We start from the raw sequence: 19,667 nt of genomic DNA on the forward strand, positions 1-19,667 counted from the left end.
GAAAGGTTGTCCCCTCCCACGAGGATGGGAAGGTGGCCCCCACCCCAGGAGGATGGGAAAGCGGTAGGCAGGCTGCTGTCAGCAAGAATGGAGCCCAAGTCCTGGCTCTGGCTGTGGTCCCACAACAGGCTCTGCTAGCCTCAGAATCGCCTATTTTGAATGAGGGTAGCACTGTGTACCATGAATGATTAGCTCAGCACAGTGAACACTAACCGGGGTGAACTTCTGTTTCTGTAGGTGCTCTGCTTACCAGATACTCTGGGTGGTGATTGCTTCAGACGTGGTCCCAGGAACAGCTGCAAATGACCGGTCCTGGCCACCACAGCAGGGTTACTAGGATAGTAAGGTCACACTGTCCATGGCTCTGACTTTGCAGGTGTGCGGTCTTTTGGAGCATACTATTACTCTGCTTATGGCTTGATAAATAACAGCAAGCCAGTCAGGGTCCACACAGAACCCGGCTAACTGTTCCTGCAGGCTAGGGGAACAGGACAAGTCTTTAGAGCCGTGATTGCCAGCCTGAGCTTTTGACACTCCTGTTTCCAGGGCTCCCCAGAAGGGTTATAGAACTCTCAAATCAGGTTTACTTTGAATTCACTTTAATGTCTTTAAGTGGTGTATGGCACTTTTAGGACAGGAAGAAAAAAGTGACAAAGTCCACAAACTCGTGAAGGCTGGAAATTCCTGCATTGCTGGATCAACGCTCGCAGTAAACATTGTGTATCAAAGGCATGTTGAGTTTGGGGTCATTCATCACAGAGCAGAGGATGTTCACTCGTTTGGTCACATGGTTTTCATTTAGGAAATATTTAAAAATGGTATTTACTTTTTATTTCAACACGTCCACTGGGCATCTCCAAAAACGGCAGGGCTTTTCAGAGAAATGGATCAGAACTGTAAACACAAGATACAAGGTTCTGGCTCCCTACCGTGGGTTACAAATCCACATGCTCTACATTCATCGGTGGGGCTCAGCCTGGCCCCCACTTGGCTTCTGCAATTTACTCGAGCACAATAAATCCGTCCGATTTTAAAGGTCACTTAAAACGAGTCATGGTGATTGACAGGTACAGTACCGTTCAAGTGCAAAAATAACCACCCGCTTAGCGCTTCCCATCAGTGTAAGCTGTGACATCTAGGTGCAGAACGGCTCCTCCTAGATGTGGGGACAGGCAGAGCCGTCATGGAGAAGCTGTCACTGCTCAGGGTCAGAGATTAAGGCGACCTTCCGTTGCTGACCTTTCATGTTCATCCTCAATGCCCTTCGCTCAGCCACAGTCACAACCCCCTTCCACTGGCCTCCCAGACAGCCTCTCCTTTCCTTGCAAGCCCGATGTCTGGTGGTGAAGGGTATTGCTGTAACCCACACCTAAAGGCTCCAGTGTATGACTATGGTTTAGGGGAGAAGAACAAACTTTAGATTTGTTTCTGAAGTCATGAGATAAGTCTTTCTGGTTCCCACAATTCCTCTTCCTGGCTTCCTGTTTAGTACTTCACAAAACAGACCTAATCCATGATTTTTGAACACAATGTCCTTCCCCCAGGCACTTAAATCTTATCCTTCTCTTTGTAGATAGTAAGTTTTAACTTAAGGGATCCTTAGGAACCCAGTGAGGAAGCCAAGTCACTGTGAGACAGCGACAGGCTGTCGCAGTATGGTCTGCACTGGAAAACCCTCGTCCATCAAGTCTTGGGACAATGACTTGGACGGATTCTTTGCCATATTCGCTCAGTTTTGCTCATTCACCCAGCCCATTGAGACAAAGGCCTTTTAAGGCTCGACTCTATGCAGTCATAACAGCTCTGCTGCTCCAAGACCTCCCTTTCCTACATACCATATGCATATAAAAATATATTTACTAGAGATGTGCAAAGTTCAGCGAAACTATGAACTTTTCTAAACAACAACAACAAAAAAGTGTATGTTCTACTGACTTCCATCTGGTTCCCTTTTAAATAGGTCTTCTAATTTTTAAAACGCTTTTCTTCAAGACAAATAAGTTTATAGATACACTCTTCATCTCTCTTTGCACCGAGACCCCAATATTTAGAATAAATAATCAGAAGAGAGAGTTGATGTCACGGGTCACCTGGAGACTTGTTCGTTCTCCTGACTTGGTGTGAGTTCTGCTTCCCACCTTCAGACCCTGGTAGAGGCGTTAGCTCAGACCTAACCCACCACTGCTCTGAGTCTCTACAGGACCGTAGCTTGTGTGTGCGTGGTTCCACGGTAATGAGTTTAGCTACTTAGAAGCATGTGCGGCGTGGTGCTCCCCTCGGGGAGGCATGTCCAGGGTGAGGGTCTCGCCCTCTGGGTCCTGACTGAGGTGTTTGGTGCCATGCAGGGTGGAAGATGATCAGGGGACCTTCAGTGTTCTCCTGCAGTGGGCTGAGCCTGCTGCTCCCCACTCTTTTCTACGTGGGGGGCAGCGCTGGGGTGAACGGGGCTGGGCTGCGGTTGAGATGCTGCTGTGTCAGGGAATGGCTGGTTTCTGGGTGGGTCAGAGCGAGTCTCACGGGGGACGTGCTGGGCTCCACCAGTTGCGGAAATTTCCCGATTGTCACTGGTCCCCTGGAAGGAAAAAGCAGAGGTGCCATAGTGGATGAGAACGAACACATCCAACCCATTATACACATTTTCAAGTAAGAAACAATAAATGTACAGCCATCTCTCGTAAAGCCCCACTTCCGGAACCAAGGCAGGAATGAAGGGTCAGGATAGACATCTTACCTTTCGTTTCCTTTCCTAGGTACAACTGCCAGAGCCGCATGAAAAACACAAACACTGTAAGCAGACATGCCTGTGGCTAAAGGGACGTCATTCTCGGTGCTCTCATCACCGCCAGGCAAACAACTTACACTCATAAACATTTACTGAGTACCCAGCTCTGGGGCAAGTCATGGGGCCAGGGCCACAGGATGCCCAAATGCCAGTCATTGGGAAGACTGCAGTCCTCCAGGGCCGGCGCGCATGCGCGGGGGGGGGGCGGGGGGGGGGGACGACACCGTCTAGAGGTGAGCATCGGAGGGCCCTCAGCCTCAAGACAGCGGGCAAAGAATACCGTGATGTGGAACCCTGAGGTACAGGAGGAATGTGCAAATAAACACTGAACGCTAAGGAAGACAGAGCAGGCGTGTGAAGATGCTCCGTGAGGCCAACGGGGAGGGAACTGAGCCACACACGCAAGTACGGTGCCACCAGCGAGGGTCCAAGTCGGGGGGACATGGCTTTTAGACATCGGCACGTGCCACCTCCATTTCCTACGGTTGAATTAAAATGTTTTCTTTCATTTCATTTATGAAGGAAATATAATTTCTTCATGACAACGCTATGCCATAGCTGATAATTCTTATCCATTTTACCTCTTATTTTAATGAACATTAATTGAATTTCATGGGAGGGAAACGCAAGCTTTTGTGCTGCAAAGGCGCCGGGCGTCTGGGAAAACGAAGGTGAATTCACCAGTACTGAAGCATCGCCCCCCAGAAGCAGGGCCCCCGTTCCCTGTCTCACCTTCCTGCTCTGAGGTATGGAACCTCCGGGCGTCCCTCCATCTCTCACGCCCAGACTGGGCTCCACAAATAAGTTAGGAGGATTTTGCACACAATGGCATGTTTCTGGCTCTCAGCAAAGTGTCAGTTTCGGTAAAACTGGGCAATGACTTTACAGTCATTTTATAAAGCCAAGATTAATTAGGGTGGTTGATGAATTTGCCTTTTTTCGTATGACGACGATGTGTGTGTGTGTATGTTTTTTAAGTTGGTACATGGGTTCCTGCACATGACTCCAGGCGTCCATGGAGGTCATTAGATTCCTTGGAGCTGTGAAGGAGGCTGTCACGGAGGCTGGGAACCAAGGGCTGGTGGGTCATTTGCAAGGGCAGTGGCCAAGCCATCTCTCTAGTCAACTGTAGTTTGTAAGTTTTTTTTTTTTTTTTTTTTTTTTGGTTTTTTCGAGACAGGGTTTCTCTGTGGTTTTGGAGCCTGTCCTGGAACTAGCTCTTGTAGACCAGGCTGGTCTCGAACTCACAGAGATCCGCCTGCCTCTGCCTCTGTAAGATTTTTTTTAAAAAAGAAATTACTATCTTCCCTCTTATTTTTTTTTCTTTATGGGTTACTTTTTAAAGATCACATTGACCTGTTTGTTTGTTTTAAAGTGTGTGCAGGTGTGCCGTGGAGTGGATACGGACATCCGGGGACGACTTATGGGGGCTGGTTTGCTCCTCCCTCTACGTGGGTTCCAGGGACCATCAGGCATGGGGACAAGTGCATTCACCCACGGAGCCATCCCGTTTGCCCTCCTCCTCTGGGTCCTTTAAGCTACTGTAAACATAGAGCTGACGTTGCTTATCAAGAAAAGAGAAAGATTAATATGTCATGGGGGAGGGGTAGGTAGAGCTACCGCCCTGACCAAACTGTCCACAGAACCATGTTCTCTCTCCAGAGTCAGGAAGTAGCTTTGTTCATATAATTGTTGATTTTATCAGAACCATCTGACTTTTCTCGGGAGAGACTGCTCTTTAGGAACAAAAAGACTCTGCTTTTACCTCTAGTGAGGCCTCTCAAAACCACACTTCACTTAGGTAGCAGACAGAGCCATAGCAGACAGATTTAGGGGGTTAATTTAGCAGCTGGTATGTGTAATAATACCCCTGGAAGTCTGAAATTATAGATATATAAGCTCTTCCAAACATAAGAGCTGTATATTCTGGTTACAACTTGTGTTTCCTACTGTTGGACCTAAGTATGCAAAGCTGGAATAGATTTTCATTTTTTTTTTTTTTAAGAATCGCCACCTCCTTTGGGAAGCCTCTCTGAGTTCCATAAAGCAAGTTCTCTTTCTGGGGGACCTGGTGAGCTTCTGTGACAGTCACCCAGAGGACTACAACACTCTCCCTGCATATCTGTTTGCCACCAGGCTTTCTGTGCATTCTGAGGAGGCCAGCAGAGGCTACCTGTAAAGGCTGGATCTCCGACGCCCGGCTGTCTCTTGTCAGTTGGATCATCTCCTTAACCTGGTAGAGTGCATACACAAAGGTCACCCAGGGAGAGGAGCTGACCCCCCAGGCTGGTTTGTTTACGTCCTCCTGTTCTTCCTGGTGCTTGGTTTTCTTGGGTGGAAGTCTGGGCTCGATGCGTGGCATGACATCTTCTGTCTGTTGCTGTACCAGGTCGATGGTTGCTATGGGAACGGGACTAGAGGGAACAGGAATCCTTTCTGCCAACATTGTCTTGTCTAGAGAGAACAGTAAATGTTAAAATTATTTTCAGCCTTTTCTAGCATTTATAACAAAGAAAATGATCCTGGTGTTTGCTGTGTGGTGCTCTGCTCGTGGCCCGAGGCTGAGAACAACCCCCACCAGCCTTGCTCCTGAGAAGCTCAGTGAGACTCAAACGCTTCTCTGAGGTTCTGTAACGAGCCTTGTTTTCTCTTTCCAGAAGGAGAACAGCCCCGAGGCCAGGGCTATGGGAAGAATGGAGGCCCCAAGACGCCCAGCTCTGTGCTGGGCTACGGCGCGATCAAGAACATGTATATTCTGTTGTGACCTTATTGTCAAAGGCTCTGATGTCACCTTCCTCCCTTCAATTTAATTTAATTTTTAAAAATCAGGCCTGGAGAGATGGTTCAGATGTTAAAGGCTAGGCTCACAACTAAGATGTCAAAAGAATTGATATTTTTAAAAAATGTATTTATTTTTTATGTGTGTGGTATTTGTAGGCACAGGAGTGCCGTGGAACACATGTGAAGGCCAGAGAGGCCCACTTGAAGGAGCCAGGTTCTCTGCTTCCACTCTGTGGGTCCCCGGGCTTGAGCTCGGGTTTCCAGGCTTGGCAGCAGGTTCCTTTACCAGCCCCTCCTTCCTTTCTGTGTGACGATTTTAAGAAAGGACATGCCTTTCAGGAGAAGTAGCAACAGACATATTTTTAATGAAGGTAAAGACATCGAGATTAGTAAGAGCAGCCCTAACCCTAGCAGTAAATTACCATACAGCCTTGTATGTATTTGCCTTAAATTTTAACGCTCATAAGAATTCGGGGAAGGGTTAAAACTCCCACTTCCACGGCACCTTGTGCTGTTACATAAAACAAAACCCAGAAGCCGGGCGGTGGTGGCGCACGCCTTTAATCCCAGCACTCAGGAGGCAGAGGCTGGCGGATCTCTGTGAGTTCGAGGCCAACCTGGTCTACAAGAGCTAGTTCCACGACAGGCTCCAAAGCTACAGAGAAACCCTGTCTCGAAAAACAAAAAAGAAGGAGGAGGAGGAGGAGAAGAAGAAGAAGAAAGAAGAAGTCTTTAAAAAGAAGCACAGAATTTATTTTGGGGGGCTGGAGAGATGACTCAGCAGTTAAGAGCAGTGACTGCTCTTCTATGCTCTTCTAGAGTACCTGGGTTCGATTCCCAGTACCCATATGGCAGCTTACAACTGTCTGTAATTCCAGGATATAGCACCCTCACACAGATATACATACAAACTGAAACACCAATAAAATAAATAATAATAATAAAAACAGAAAACTCAGCTCAGCAGCCCGTCTCCTCATCACAGAAGCCCATGAGGAAGGCGCTGAGAACAGATCTCCTGGTCCTGGTTGGTCACGGTACAGCTGGGGTTCTCAGAACCACCAAGAAAAAATGGAGCCAAGGCTAGCTCACACACACCTGTAGTCCCAGCACCAAGAGACTGAGGCAGGATTGCAGACTCGAGGCCGGTCTGTATTACCTAGAGAAGCCCAGTTTCAAACCCTTACCCCTCCACCCTTGCGCCCAAGAACAAAAGGAAAGAGGCCATGCTCACCTTCTTCCTCATCCGGCACTGCCAGCCACTGGATCAGGGCAAAGAGCAGCAGGATCACCAGGCAGGCCATGCCAATCCCCCGGAAGGTTGCAGCAGCCCCTTGAAAACAAGCAGAGCAGGCCTGGTCATCCCAGGAAACGCGACAACCAGCCTAACATTTGAGGGCAGAAGAAGCCCAGCTTCACTGAGTGGAGGAGTCAGTGGCCCGTTAGCTCCCTGCAATGGGAGAGCACAGGGTAGCCTCAGGAGTCCCTGGTGCTCGTTCTGCTCAGGGAAGGCCTCTCTCTGAGTAACTCCCATCCCTGCAGGGTACTCTGTGGTGCATTCTTTGTGAGGACTACTTAGCAACCTGCTAACAAACATCACTGATGCTGCCGTTCATGTAAATAGAGCTGTAAATTCGCACAGCCCTGGGAGCCTTACACTGAAGACTAAGCACTCCATCCCCAGGACCAGAGTACTCCGGCTCTTGTCTGCTGACGGATAGGGATGCGGCAGACTGGCGGTGATGTCGTCTGTGTACACCAGGGACGACTTAAGTGACCACTGAACACTTAAAGGTTTTTGGGTCACGATGATGGGTTCTATTTCTTATGTGTCACGAGCAACAGATGCCCGGTACCTGACAACTAAAAACTCACATGCGCTTCTTCGTTTGTTTGGCTCTTCTGAGGTTGCTGTAGCGTTCCACTAAAGCCGTCTGCCAGAAGAGTGTGTTATGAGCTGACTTTAACCACCTTCCCAACCTAAGCATGGGCTTTACAATTACGACGACCGTGCGGTATGAAAAGAGAGGATAGGGAGATTGAAGCTGAACTCTGGCCTGGCTGAGAAAAAGAAAAAGAAAAACCTACTTTCCTGAAAGGAACAAAAGAAAAATGATTCTTACCAAAGTAGTTGACTAACACGCCTCCAATCATGGCACCGCATCCTCTCCCCAGCCCCAGGTGAAGCCCTTGCAGGATGCCCTGCGCAGACGTCCTCAGCTCGGGGGGCACGGCAGCGCTGAGGTACGAGATGCACGCCGCCCAGATGGCCGCATGTGTGACCCCTGCAGAAGAGGAGGAGTGGGCATGAGCGTCTGCTCAGCATCGCTGCCATCACACTTTTTTTTTGCAATGGGAATGACTTCATAAACAAGGGACCTATTATAATATATGGATACACTATGCATATCTAAACACACATACATAGTCTATAACAAAACATACATAACCAATGTATCATTTAAGCCATCTCAATATAGTATTTTTATGCTTTGAGAATTTCATACAAGTGCTGTAGGAATTCCTACCGCCAATAGCCTTTTTAAGTCACCTGCCCACTTGGGCGTGGCCTTTTATTCTATTTATGCCCATGTAAAGCGCGTGTCCACTCCACTCTCTTTTCCCAGGATTCAGTTGCTGTTCTCTGTTCCAGCAGAGGATTGTGATTTGTGAGTCTACCCCTAAATAAATAACCCTCTATTGTATTCAATTCTGAGCGAATGTGGGATTTCTTTTAAGCGTCCTTCTTCATACAAGCATGCAATGCATGTTTGATGATCATTTTACCCGTTTTCAAACACACAGTTCAGTAGCATTAGGTGTTCAGTAGCATACACGGTGTTGTATGTACACTGTTACCATCACTAATTATTTTAAACATCGCACCCACTACCCCTCAGGCCATTCCCTAGCAAGCACCATTCTTTCCATCCCCGCGGATGTGAAGATTCTGGGTCTCTTGAGTAGAGTCAGAACAGTATTTGTGTGACTGGTGCGTCTCACTTAGCATAATGTCACTGAGATCTGCCCACGTTGTAGCTTGTGTTCGGTGGCTCACCACGCACCACACACAACCTCGGCTGCATGGCCAGAGAAATCATGCCAGGAGGAGCTGAAAACCTCCTCTCCCTTTTCGGGTCCCAGGAGGCACTCCACAGGCTGCTGGGGAGAAAACTTCAGTACGCAGCTGTGAACCCTAATAATCTACAGGTTCAGTCTTCCAGGGAAGATGGGCCCACTTGCTCAGCCGTGGGACTACTATGAGGGTAACCAACTGCTCTTGGTTTGGATCTGGGGCCTGATCCACAGGGAACCTAGTGCTATACACATGGTCAAAAAAAAAAAAAAAAAAAAAACCATGGTTGGGAAGATTCTAGATCCTAGGGGCAACTGCACACGATTGTTTACCTAAACTATCACAGCGTCAAGCTGCCTCAATCAATATTATGCTTATACCCAAAGAGAAATGCTATTATTGTCCTTAATCAGAGAAACCTCTTTCCAGTGAATGGCGGTGAAGGCAGACTATGGCAGGTCAACGCGCCAAGAATAAGTGATAGACAGTAAGCCCTAAATACAACGTGCATGCCACCGCTGCTAAGCCTCAGGGGGCACTGCGGGAGAGAGGGAGGGAGGATGCAGAGCCAAACGGCAAGGCGCAGGAGAGCAGGATGCTGCCTTCTGGAGCTGGTGCAGTTGTGGCGAGCGTGAGCTCACAGCTGCTCTGAGCACAGCGGTGCTGCCTAAGAAAGAGCCCCTCACAGTCGGGAATACACAAGGAAGGCTCAGGGGCCTCCCTGCCCACACCTGAGAGCTTGCTACTGATACGAGCCAGGCAGAGGGGAACCCTTGCTGCAGTTAGGCACACACCGATGACCCCCCCCCAACCCCAATGGCACACAGATGGGCCCTGACTAAATTCAGTGTGTGACCAACCCAAACCCAAAGTCATGAGCCTGGGAAAAGGGACTGGCAGAGATGAGGTTTGGGGCGGGGGGTGACAGGATAGAAATGAGAGGGCACAGGGTAGAGAGAGCATAATCAGAATACACCACACATGCAGGAAACTGTCCAAAACAAAAACTAATATAAAAAGAATCTGTCCTTTTAAAGGCCGAATACTAGTCCATTGCAATAGACCACACATTGTTCCTCTGTCGATGGTCTCCCTCTGAATTGTTTCCACCTCTTGGTTATTATGAATAATATTGTTTAAATATTGATGTTTAAGTGTCTTCAAGTAGATTCGTGCACACTGGTATTTACACAGCAGGAAGTGGATTCTCCAGTTCAGGGGGTGCTTGTTGATTTTAACATTTAGAAGATCAGTGGTTTCCATATCCTCCTCTCCCCTGCCCTCCAGAAATCTCAAGTTCACCAGCCTCTCTGCCTTCTAACCAGAACTTTTTAAAACATTTTTCTTCAAGTCCTAACCAGCACCTCACTGTGCTTACTTGCCTCTCTGGCCAACACTATGGAATACCTTCTGGTGTTGATTGGCCATTTACGGATCTTTGGAGAAATATTGAGTCCTCTGCTCAGCTCTGTTGGAACACACACTATTCCTAGGCTCAGAAGAAAGAGAACAGGAGGGTTTTCTGTAGTCATACTCGGCAGGGCTGCACTGTTTCCAATAAGTTAGCCATATCTCAGAAACAAATCTGTATTTACAGGAATACAAATACGCCCAGCGCCAAAATGGCAAATCTTAATTCACAGTGTGTGGCGTGCAATAAATGGTCACGTGGGCTGGCCATGCTTAAGGAGGCCCAGAAAGGGATAACTCTGTTTTCACTGTGCATGTTAGATTGCAAGTCATCATTAACTTAGAAACATTAAAATCATTTTCCTGTTTCTCATATATGCTTTGTTCATCATTTCAAGGAAGTAGATTTGGGGTTTGTTTGTTTGTTTGTTTGGTTGGTTGTTGTTTTGCTTTGTTTTTGGTGAATAGGGTAAATTCAGTCTTCGTACGCACAAGGCAAGCATTATCACTGAGCTACATCCTTGAACTCATCTAGGTTAATTTTTAACTAGAAATATTGACTGAATAGTTATTGATAGTATACACACTTAATTCCCACAGATGTTTAAAAAAACTATTTGCTTGCTCCGGTTAAACAACTGCAACACTGTAGATACTGTCAGTCTCGGCAGAATTAAATAATACCTAGTCAGAGTCTTAGGTATGAATGTTGACACAGTGGTATACAGTGGGAATATTTTCCTTTATGCTGTTAAAGATGGTGTTGGCTTCTTTTTCAGATGCCGATATTATTTGTATGAGTATCCCTAGAATAAAATTCAGAAGTATATTGATGAAGAAAACTAATTAGATTCAATAGTAGAATGAAAGTTGACATCTTTAAGAAGTGTTTCCCAGGCCGGGCAGTGGTGGCGCACGCCTTTAATCCCAGCACTCGGGAGGCAGAGGCAAGCGGATCTCTGTGAGTTCGAGGCCAGCCTGGTCTACAAGAGCTAGTTCCAGGACAGGCTCCAAAACCACAGAGAAACCCTGTCTCGAAAAACCAAAAAAAAAAAAAAAAAAAGAAGTGTTTCCCAATGATCCAAAACCATATCAAATGGTCATAGGTTAACTTTATTGATGACTATGTCTAAGCCTGGCAATATATGTGACCGCAACATTAGATTACATTTTTGGTTGTGATTTTAGATCATATATGAGTCTTGAATGATCCTACGTAAGAGGGCTTGGTTACACAGGAAAATATTTGACTAATAACCAGCCCACTTCTCTTTCAGTCTCCAGCTCACACCTTTCCCTCTTCTCTTCCCTCCTTCTCCGCTCGCCCCACGTCCCATCCCTGCCTCCTTCAAACGTGTGCTTTCTAAAATTCTGGTTTACAAGAAAATGAAGGCGTTTTCCAGCATATAATTTCAGACAGATGCTTAAATTACTTGTAGAATTTGTTGGCAGGTATTAACTAACAAGCGCTCCTAATCGCTGAGCCTTTTCTCCACGAGGGTCACGGAGTTTTAAATCCCTAGAGGTTATAAAACTGTGTCGTTAGATGAAACAAACATAAAGAGATGTTTCTTCCCACGTAGTGGCAGTGACCAGGGAGCCAGATGGCCTCTGCTGGAACACGATGCTCACCCTTCCTTGGCTATCTGTCATGGAAATGTTCTGATGTCCTTTGACGGTAATTATCACCAGACCCACAGAAGATAGATGTTCGATAAAAATGCTGAATGACAGTGAATGACCCCCAAAGACCAGGCAGGCACACATCCGAGTCTGGTGTCCCAATCCTCCTAGTTTGACTGGGTTGGTCCAGTCGGGATTAGCTCTGAGGCCTCATGGGATGGACATTCTCATGCTATTTCCACTGCACCGACCTAGACATGAGAATCTCCTTAGCAGCGCTATCACGGCAGCTTTCTCTACGGGGAATTACGCTGTTTTATGGAGACTTCCAGTTATTCCTCCAAACCACAGGGATTATTTTTTTTTTCCCAAATTTTCCCAAAAGAAAGCTAGACACAGAGAGATTAGCCTTGTTCAAGGTCAGAGGGACAACAGGGCAATGAAAGGGATCGGAATCTAAGGCATCTGAGTGTGTAAAGGCTCCGTGACATGACTTCACTCCAAGGCATCTGAGTGTGTAAATGTTGCACGGCACGGCTTCACTCCAAGGCATCTGAGTGTGTAAAGGCTCCGTGACATGACTTCACTCCAAGGCATCTGAGTGTGTAAATGTGGCATGGCATGGCTTCACTCCAAGGCATCAGAGTGTGTAAATGTTGCATGGCATGGCTTCACTCCAAGGCATCTGAGTGTGTAAATGCTGCATGGCACGGCTTCACTCCAAGGCACCTAAGTGTGTAAATGTTGCACGGCACGGCTTCACTGCAAGGCATCTGAGTGTGTAAATGCTGCACGGCACGGCTTCACTCCAAGGCACCTAAGTGTGTAAAGGCTCCATGACATGGCCTCTCAATAACTACTCGAGGACTGGCAGAAGTTAATCTCCTTTGGGAGGTTTTGCTGATGATATCAAACACGATCACAAATGCACCTTGTTGAGAAACGAGCATTATTGCCTTGGGCCCTCCCTAAGGAGCTGACATAACACGCATGTTCCAAAGTTTCCTTACATCCAGGGAATTCTCATAATATTGTAAAACATCTCATTCAAAGTAGTTCTCTCTTGGCCCACAATAGTGACCTACTGCAATAAACAGAATGTACAAGAAGGGGCAAGGACCCCTTCCTAAGCAGACATTTCTACAATGCTGCTTGACTGGGGGAAATCAAGTCGTGATGGCCGGGAGGAGTAAGAAGTGACAGAAACCTGGGAAGCGTCACTGTTCTGTTTTCTCTGCCTCTGCCATTTGTGCACACTCGCTGAACAAGACACAACCACTTCCTTAGCCCCGCCTCAGAAGATCGGCATGGCCGATCTTTCCCAGGAGGAACCAAAGCATGGGTTCTACTTAGTCCAGCATGGCTTTCAACTGTGGGCACAGAAGAGCTTCTGAGAGCTCAATCTGGTGAACCTCAGTAGAAGAATGCTCTCTCTCCCTAAGGACTCCGCTGGGCAGGCAACAGACGGTACCTGCAATGGTTATGTTACCAGCTGGCATAACAAACAAGCCTCAGACTCCATGCTTGCTCATTCAGAATCTGATGGGCAGGAGACCGGAGGGTCAGCAGCTCTACCCCACACCAGCATTCACGAACTTAGATGCAGGCCACCCCCTTCAGTGCCCCATCGCCCCAGCTTTCAGCATTCAAGAAAAGAGGGGTGAGTGGATGTGGGAAGTCTTGTGGACTGGGTGGAGAGGTAGTATTTCATTTTGTACTGGCCAGACATAACTAACTGTGAGGCATACTGGAAAAGCCGTAGGCCTTTGAGGAGAAGAAAACAGAAGGTGACTGACTAGCAAGCCTGCCAGAGTTAGAGCTACCACCATCAACAGATGTTCCAAAAAAGAATAAGAAGACAACGACAATAACAACAGGATGATGATGGCAAAGGAGGAGGAAGAGGAGGAGGAGGAAGAAGGAGGAGGAAGGAGGAAGAAGAAAGAGGAGGAAGAAAGGAGGAAGAGGAGGAGGAAGAGGGAGGAAGAGGAGGAGGAAGAAGGAGGAGGAAGAAGGAGGAGGAAGAAGGAGGAGGGGGAAGAAGGAGGAGGGGGAAGAAGGAGAAGGAGGAAGGATGAAGAAGAGGAGGAGGAGAAGGAGGAAGAAGGAGGAAGAGGAGGAGGAAGGAGGAGGAGGAGGAGGTAAAAGGGCACAGAGCTTACTAGCAGGGAATTGGATTGCAAAGCAAACAGCACTTCATGGTGTCCTCAACTTACAGAAAGCTCATGAGTGAAACGCACCGGTGTCTCTCATCAGATGTGCCAGGGACAGCAAGGCATTGGTCAAGAAAGGGAAGCAACAGCATCTTGGGTCTCAGAATTTCTCTGTCACTTACACATTTTTAAGAGAGAACTATGTTAGCTATGTATCCAGGTATTTAGAAAATACCAACCCCAGTACAGGATACAGAGGGCAGTAAAATCGGTATCTTTCTAGGTATACACGTCTAGAGAATTTGGTAGAGGCATGGATTTTTTTTTTTTTTTTTTTTATTCAAGAGGTTGCACGAAGGAAGCAAAACTAGTATTTGGAAACTAGTGAGAAAGCAATTGAGTCCTAAAGTATGTCACAGTCCACGTGGTTGCAAATATTGGAAATATTTTAGAAAGAGGGACACGTGGGGTGCAACTGCCGGAGGAGAGGCCTCAGACCAGAAGCATCTCGGGTGAAGACAGACGGACAAGACAGCTCCTGCGTTGAGGGAGACGTCTTAAAAGAACTTGTAGGAACTGTGAAATGTGGCCTTGACCCTCACATGCCAGTGCACCGACTCGGTTTGTCTACCAAGATTGTGCTTTGCTTGTCTTCTTTGTATTTATTCTTCATGTCTTTCACACCATGTCTCCCGATTCCACCCATCCCCGCCCTCCAATAAAACAAAATAAAACTTAAGAGGAAAAAAGGAAGAGGGGGGGAGGTCTCGTCATGGAAGCTGCACCGCGACGCAGCGAGTCACGCAGTGAACCCCTTTATCCACGCATTTTTACATGCAGGCCTTTAACTACGTGTGCTTCGGAGATTGAGCCAGGCAGAAATTTCCCAATATAGATAACAGATGAAGCCACGTCTAGATAAGGCCTGGATGTTAATCATTTTACAGGGCTCCTCTGTGTTCTTCCGGAACATAATGAGAGGAGACAGAGCTCTGACTCAACTTGGCTGCCACACTGCATGAGACAGAGCGAGGCCATAAAGGTCAGCCCGAGCCCCGTGACTGGTGACAGACAGCCACTTCTCACCCGCCTCCTCTCTGCTCTACTGCATGGCTGGCCAAATCTGGTTCTCTGTACCGGAACCAGAAACTCAGTCAAAAGGCCATCCTCGGGGCTGGGGAGGTGGTTCAGCAGTGAAGGACTTTGGCTGATCTTCCACAGGACCTGTGATTGGCTCCCAACACCCCTTGGGTGGCTGACAACCACCTGTCAATCCTGTTCCAGGGGGTGCCCTCTGCTAGCCTTTGTGGGTACCCACATACACACGGTGCACACAGACTCATGTAGACACATACATAAATAAAAATAAATCTTCGAAGGAAGCTCTTCAGACATAGCAGCCTGTCTGGTTCACCCTCCTTAAATACATGTTTCTTTGTTCATGCGTGTGGGTGTTTTTCCTAGATGTGTATCGGGCACCATGTACATGCCTGCTGCCTGCGGAAGCCAGACGAAGGCAATTGCGTCCCCTAGGATTGGGGTTACAGATGACTGGGTGCCCTCCTGGGTTATGGAAATTAAACCTGGATGCTGTGGAAGAGCAGTGCTCCTAACTGCTGAGCTTCCACGAAAACAGACAGACAGACAGATACAGTTATTTGTTTACTTTATGTGGAGGACAGGGCGCATGCTCGTGACAGCGTGGCGGTCAGTGGGCAGCGGCAAGGGTTAGTTGTCTCCACCCCTGTGGGTCCTGGGATGGAATACCAAGAATAACGTTGACCACATTCACGGCTGAGTTTTCCTGTGATTCACTATAACTGACGCCCACACAGGAGCGGAACTTCACAAAGGTGATCTTGATGTTTGTCAGATGTTCGGGATCACAACCCCGAGTGTCTAAATGCTTCTCGTGTAGGAGCAAAGGGGACAGATAAAGATGAAACCTCAGCAGCCTGCCTACCATCCCTCACAGCTGCTGACACTCAGACCCACCCTTTAAGACGAACTGCAGACTCGCCATGAGTGGAGAATCTTTAGATGGTGTTGCAAGTTGCCTACTGAAAACGGTAACCGACCTTCCAGAAGGATGGGCTGCAAGAGAACACCGACTACCACATGGGGACAGAACCGAGTTCTTACAGTTCTGGCCAGCTCCACTGGCCATATCTTAACCCCCAAGAGAAGCCTGAATAGCCCTTGCTCGGTGCTAGCAAGGGCTGTTAGCATACTAGCCTGGGAAGGAAGCAGAGAGGGTGATCGGCAGCTCTGATAAGGGGAAATGGAGATAGATGTCCATGGTCATTATCCACGACCATAAGGGGAAGCAGGGGAGAGCTGGAATACGGGACTCAGCACAGCGCCTTTGCCCCCTCTTTCTGCTGCACTAGAGTTCATGGTATTTAGGAGATGAGGAGAGCTGGCAAAGGACTGAAGAGACAGACTTCACTTATATTTTTTTAAGAAGCTGCTCTCGGCTCAGTAGGTAAAAGTGCTTGCCACAAAAGCCTGGGGACCAGGGTTTGAGTCCTGCAGCCCACAGCAAAAGGAGAAAAGTCAACTCCTGGGAGTTATACTCTAATTTCTCAACACGCGCTGCTAGAGTACCCAGATAAGTTCACCCCCCCCCCCCCGTGTGGGTGTATCTCATTCTCTCTCTCTCTCTCTCTCCTCTCTCTCTCTCTCTCTCTCTCTCTCTCTCTCTCACACACACACACACACACTCCATCTCTCTCATACACACACACTCTCTCACACACTCACATACATACACAAATGATTTTTTTTTTAAAGAAGACACTCCCGGCTCTCATGTGACCCTGGTTAAGAAGAAAAAAGCAAATGATGACAGTTAAATGTCCAGATAGCCAGTGATGAGAATTATCACCCAGCCTCAGCCTCCCCACTCCCTGAGACTTTGATACCTATCAAGTCACAGCCCCAGTAAAGGGTATCTTTCTTCTCCCTGCAGTGCTGGGACTCAAACCTGGGGCTTTGTCCTGTAATCAGTATTTCCTTACAATTATTTCCTGTCTTGACTACATCCTAAGCACAGTCTCCTTTAAGGTCAGAGATTATAAATCACTTGGATAAGCCAGTACAGGCAGCAGAATCAAAGATGCCCAAACAAACCCATTCAGTGATATTATGTGGATTATTTCATAGGGATAAGCCACTGCCTTCTGGGGACAGCACATCTCAAAGGCAAAAATGCTGTGCAGCCGGGACTCACTCTGCCTGGACTGGAGCCATGCCCTCCAGCCTATAAAGAGAGGGTGTGGGGCAGCTAAGCTGCAGAATCCCCTGCTGGGCCAGGAGGCAGTTCAATCCGTGCTGAGCTTCCATGGGCACCGAGGACATGAAAGTGAATCACGGAAATGTAAGCCCTAGCTGGCCCCAGGAAGAATTCCCGTTGGATTCAGAGCATGCCTAGCTCCCATATGGCACACCTGGCAGTGAATACCAGATGCAGGCAGTTTATGATGGCGACTCCATCCAGCCCTGGGCACAGCACGGCGTTTGTGATCCTGAAGGTGCTGTGTGGCTTTTGTCATCTACTCTCTGGTTCACAGTGCTGCTCTGTAGCAGGTGGCTGCTTTCTATAGGGCTACATGGTGGCCCTTCAGACTCCAGCTCAGACCGGAGCTTAAAGAAGCTTTCAAGAAAATGTTCAGGCCTCTATCCCCTGCTTCTGCAACCAATTGCTCCTTCCATTGAGCTTCTCCCTGCTGAGTGCACACTTCTCCGTCCATCTCACACATCTGGCTTTCAGAACTGCGGTGAGACCGTACACCTGACCTCACTTTTAATCTCTGTCTCCGGCTCTCAGTTCACCTCCTGCATCTCTGAAAATCATTTAGAATTTAGAACAATAGAAGGATTTCTAAATGCGCAGCAAAGAACGTTTTTTTCCTCCCCATGGGACTCTTCTGCTGTCCCTTCAACCACCTCATGAACCAATGTCTTTGTTGTTTGTCTGTTTTGGTTTTTAGAGACAGGATCTCATACTGTATTCTGAGCTGGCTTCGAATTCACAGCAATTCTCTTGCTTTAACCTCTCAAGTATTAGGATTACAGGTATGAGCCAGAACAAACCAATGCTCTTTTTTTTCTTGAGTTTCTTACGCAAACTGTCCTTTTCTATCTCCAATTAAAGAGAAAAATAGTACATTTGTGTATATGCGATATACATCCCTTTATATTTTTATAGCAACATATATGTTTAGTAGGAACACTGATCTTGTTATGGAGTCTTCATCCCCTTATATAGCAACAGACAATGATGCTATTATTAAACAAGACAAGGAGTGAACTGGCCCTCGGAGTGGGATATCCTTGTCACTGAGACTCCCCGGCTACTCATGTTTAGTGCTTTCTGGTTCTCAGGGGACGCATGCTGAGACACACCCTTCACTGCCAAACCCTTCCAGGGTTCTAACTACTACAGACAATAGCTTACTTGGTGACAAACAAAAACTTGTTATTACACACCCAATTTTGTATATATACATTTGAAAACACATTTTCTCCTATTAGTCACACATCATATCAGATCTGAGAAAAGCACCTTCAAAGTGTGTCTACTTTTGAATTCTGTAATTACGCGACGATAAATGATACGTGCCCTTTGGTTGAGGATGTACTTTTTCATTGTGATGAGGGGCTATGGCAAATGGGCATGGGTTTTATATAGTCTACTTAGATGAGTAACTATGACTCCGAATCAGGATGGGACATTATCCTGGCTTAAGTGCACTCACATCCTCTGGGTGAGGAACCGGTACCATCTAACCAAGCTGATGGTACAGCGTTGTGTCCAGCGCTTAGGGGCGGAGGCCGTCACCAGCCACTCTACTCCAGTAACCTTGTCCCGACAACCGTACTCACGAGGCCAATCACTAAATAAGCTCGCTGAGGTTTTAGAATCTAAAAGGGATCGTGTACACTAACACAGCAAGGAGCTTTGAACGCAGGTCCATCTTTAAGTATTCTTAGTCCACATGCTGAGACCCTCCCCGGAAATCTTTCAGATTTAAGCCTCGGCAGGAAACAGCGTCTTGGGGCCACAGGGAGAACTCAGGCTGGTGTGTCTGGGTAAAGATTCAGAGGGTTCATGGAAAACAGCAATGTGGCTCTCCAGCTTCTGCTACAAGTCACCAGATGCAATAAAAATAACTAATAATAATAATAATAAAGGGATAAAATACTAGAGTCATATTGTCTCATATGTATAGTTAATCTAAAAAGAAAAGAACTCAGAAGAACCTTAGCCTTTGAAAGATACATCCTTTTCTATTTTAAAACCACCTCTGGAGGACTCTGCCTAACAGCACAGCAAACAGTTTATTCCAGAGTTCCTTTTTCTTTGTTTAAACACATGGGTGTGGAAAAAAAAAACTCAGCTTTGTTTGGCTCAACACAAGAGGGCAGCCAGAGCAGCTGAAGAACCCGCACCAGCCCCAGGAGCTGTGGCGCCTCCCTTCCGGGATAGAGCCTGAAGGTCAGGATGGGGCGGTGCCGCTGGAGCCGCAAAGATAGTTCTCATGTCAGCCATCAGCTCACCTTGCAGAACTTCCATAGGGAGAACGGTCCAGGCGTTTTCCAGGTAGGAAATGTAAATATAACGGGCTGTGTTGCAGGCCAGGCCAATGTACAAAACCCTGGAAGAGAAGAAAACACGACACGTGGGAACGTAAGTTGAGGCCCCGGTGGGAAACATGATCCTGAATATTACTTATGTTTCCACTCCCCAATCCATTCATGATTAAACGGGCATGGTCCAAACTTAGGCACGGGAAGGCTCGTGGGCAAACTTAACCACCAGTGTAGGAAGGAGACTACC

General features: G+C 47.4%; 1 protein-coding gene across 3 annotated transcripts in view; it reads right to left on the minus strand.

Annotated features, from left to right (window-relative positions):
* Positions 1–72: 72 nt before the first annotated feature.
* The window catches only part of Mfsd6 (major facilitator superfamily domain containing 6), a 65,417-nt gene continuing 45,822 nt past the window's right edge, over positions 73–19,667 (minus strand). For 2 of the 3 annotated variants that reach the window (XM_057758661.1, XM_057758662.1), the window contains exons 3-7: positions 19,388–19,485; positions 7,687–7,848; positions 6,798–6,896; positions 4,956–5,236; positions 73–2,572 (exon numbers count right to left, since the gene is read on the minus strand). In XM_057758661.1, the coding sequence (XP_057614644.1) occupies positions 2,369–2,572; positions 4,956–5,236; positions 6,798–6,896; positions 7,687–7,848; positions 19,388–19,485 (844 nt within the window). In that variant the 3' untranslated portion in view covers positions 73–2,368. Of the gene's footprint in view, positions 2,573–2,731; positions 2,757–4,955; positions 5,237–6,797; positions 6,897–7,686; positions 7,849–19,387; positions 19,486–19,667 lie in introns of all 3 variants that reach the window. The other variant, XM_057758663.1, reaches the window with a different exon arrangement.

Source organism: Chionomys nivalis, chromosome 26, assembly GCF_950005125.1.
Source record: "Chionomys nivalis chromosome 26, mChiNiv1.1, whole genome shotgun sequence".
Lineage (NCBI taxonomy): Eukaryota > Metazoa > Chordata > Mammalia > Rodentia > Cricetidae > Chionomys > Chionomys nivalis.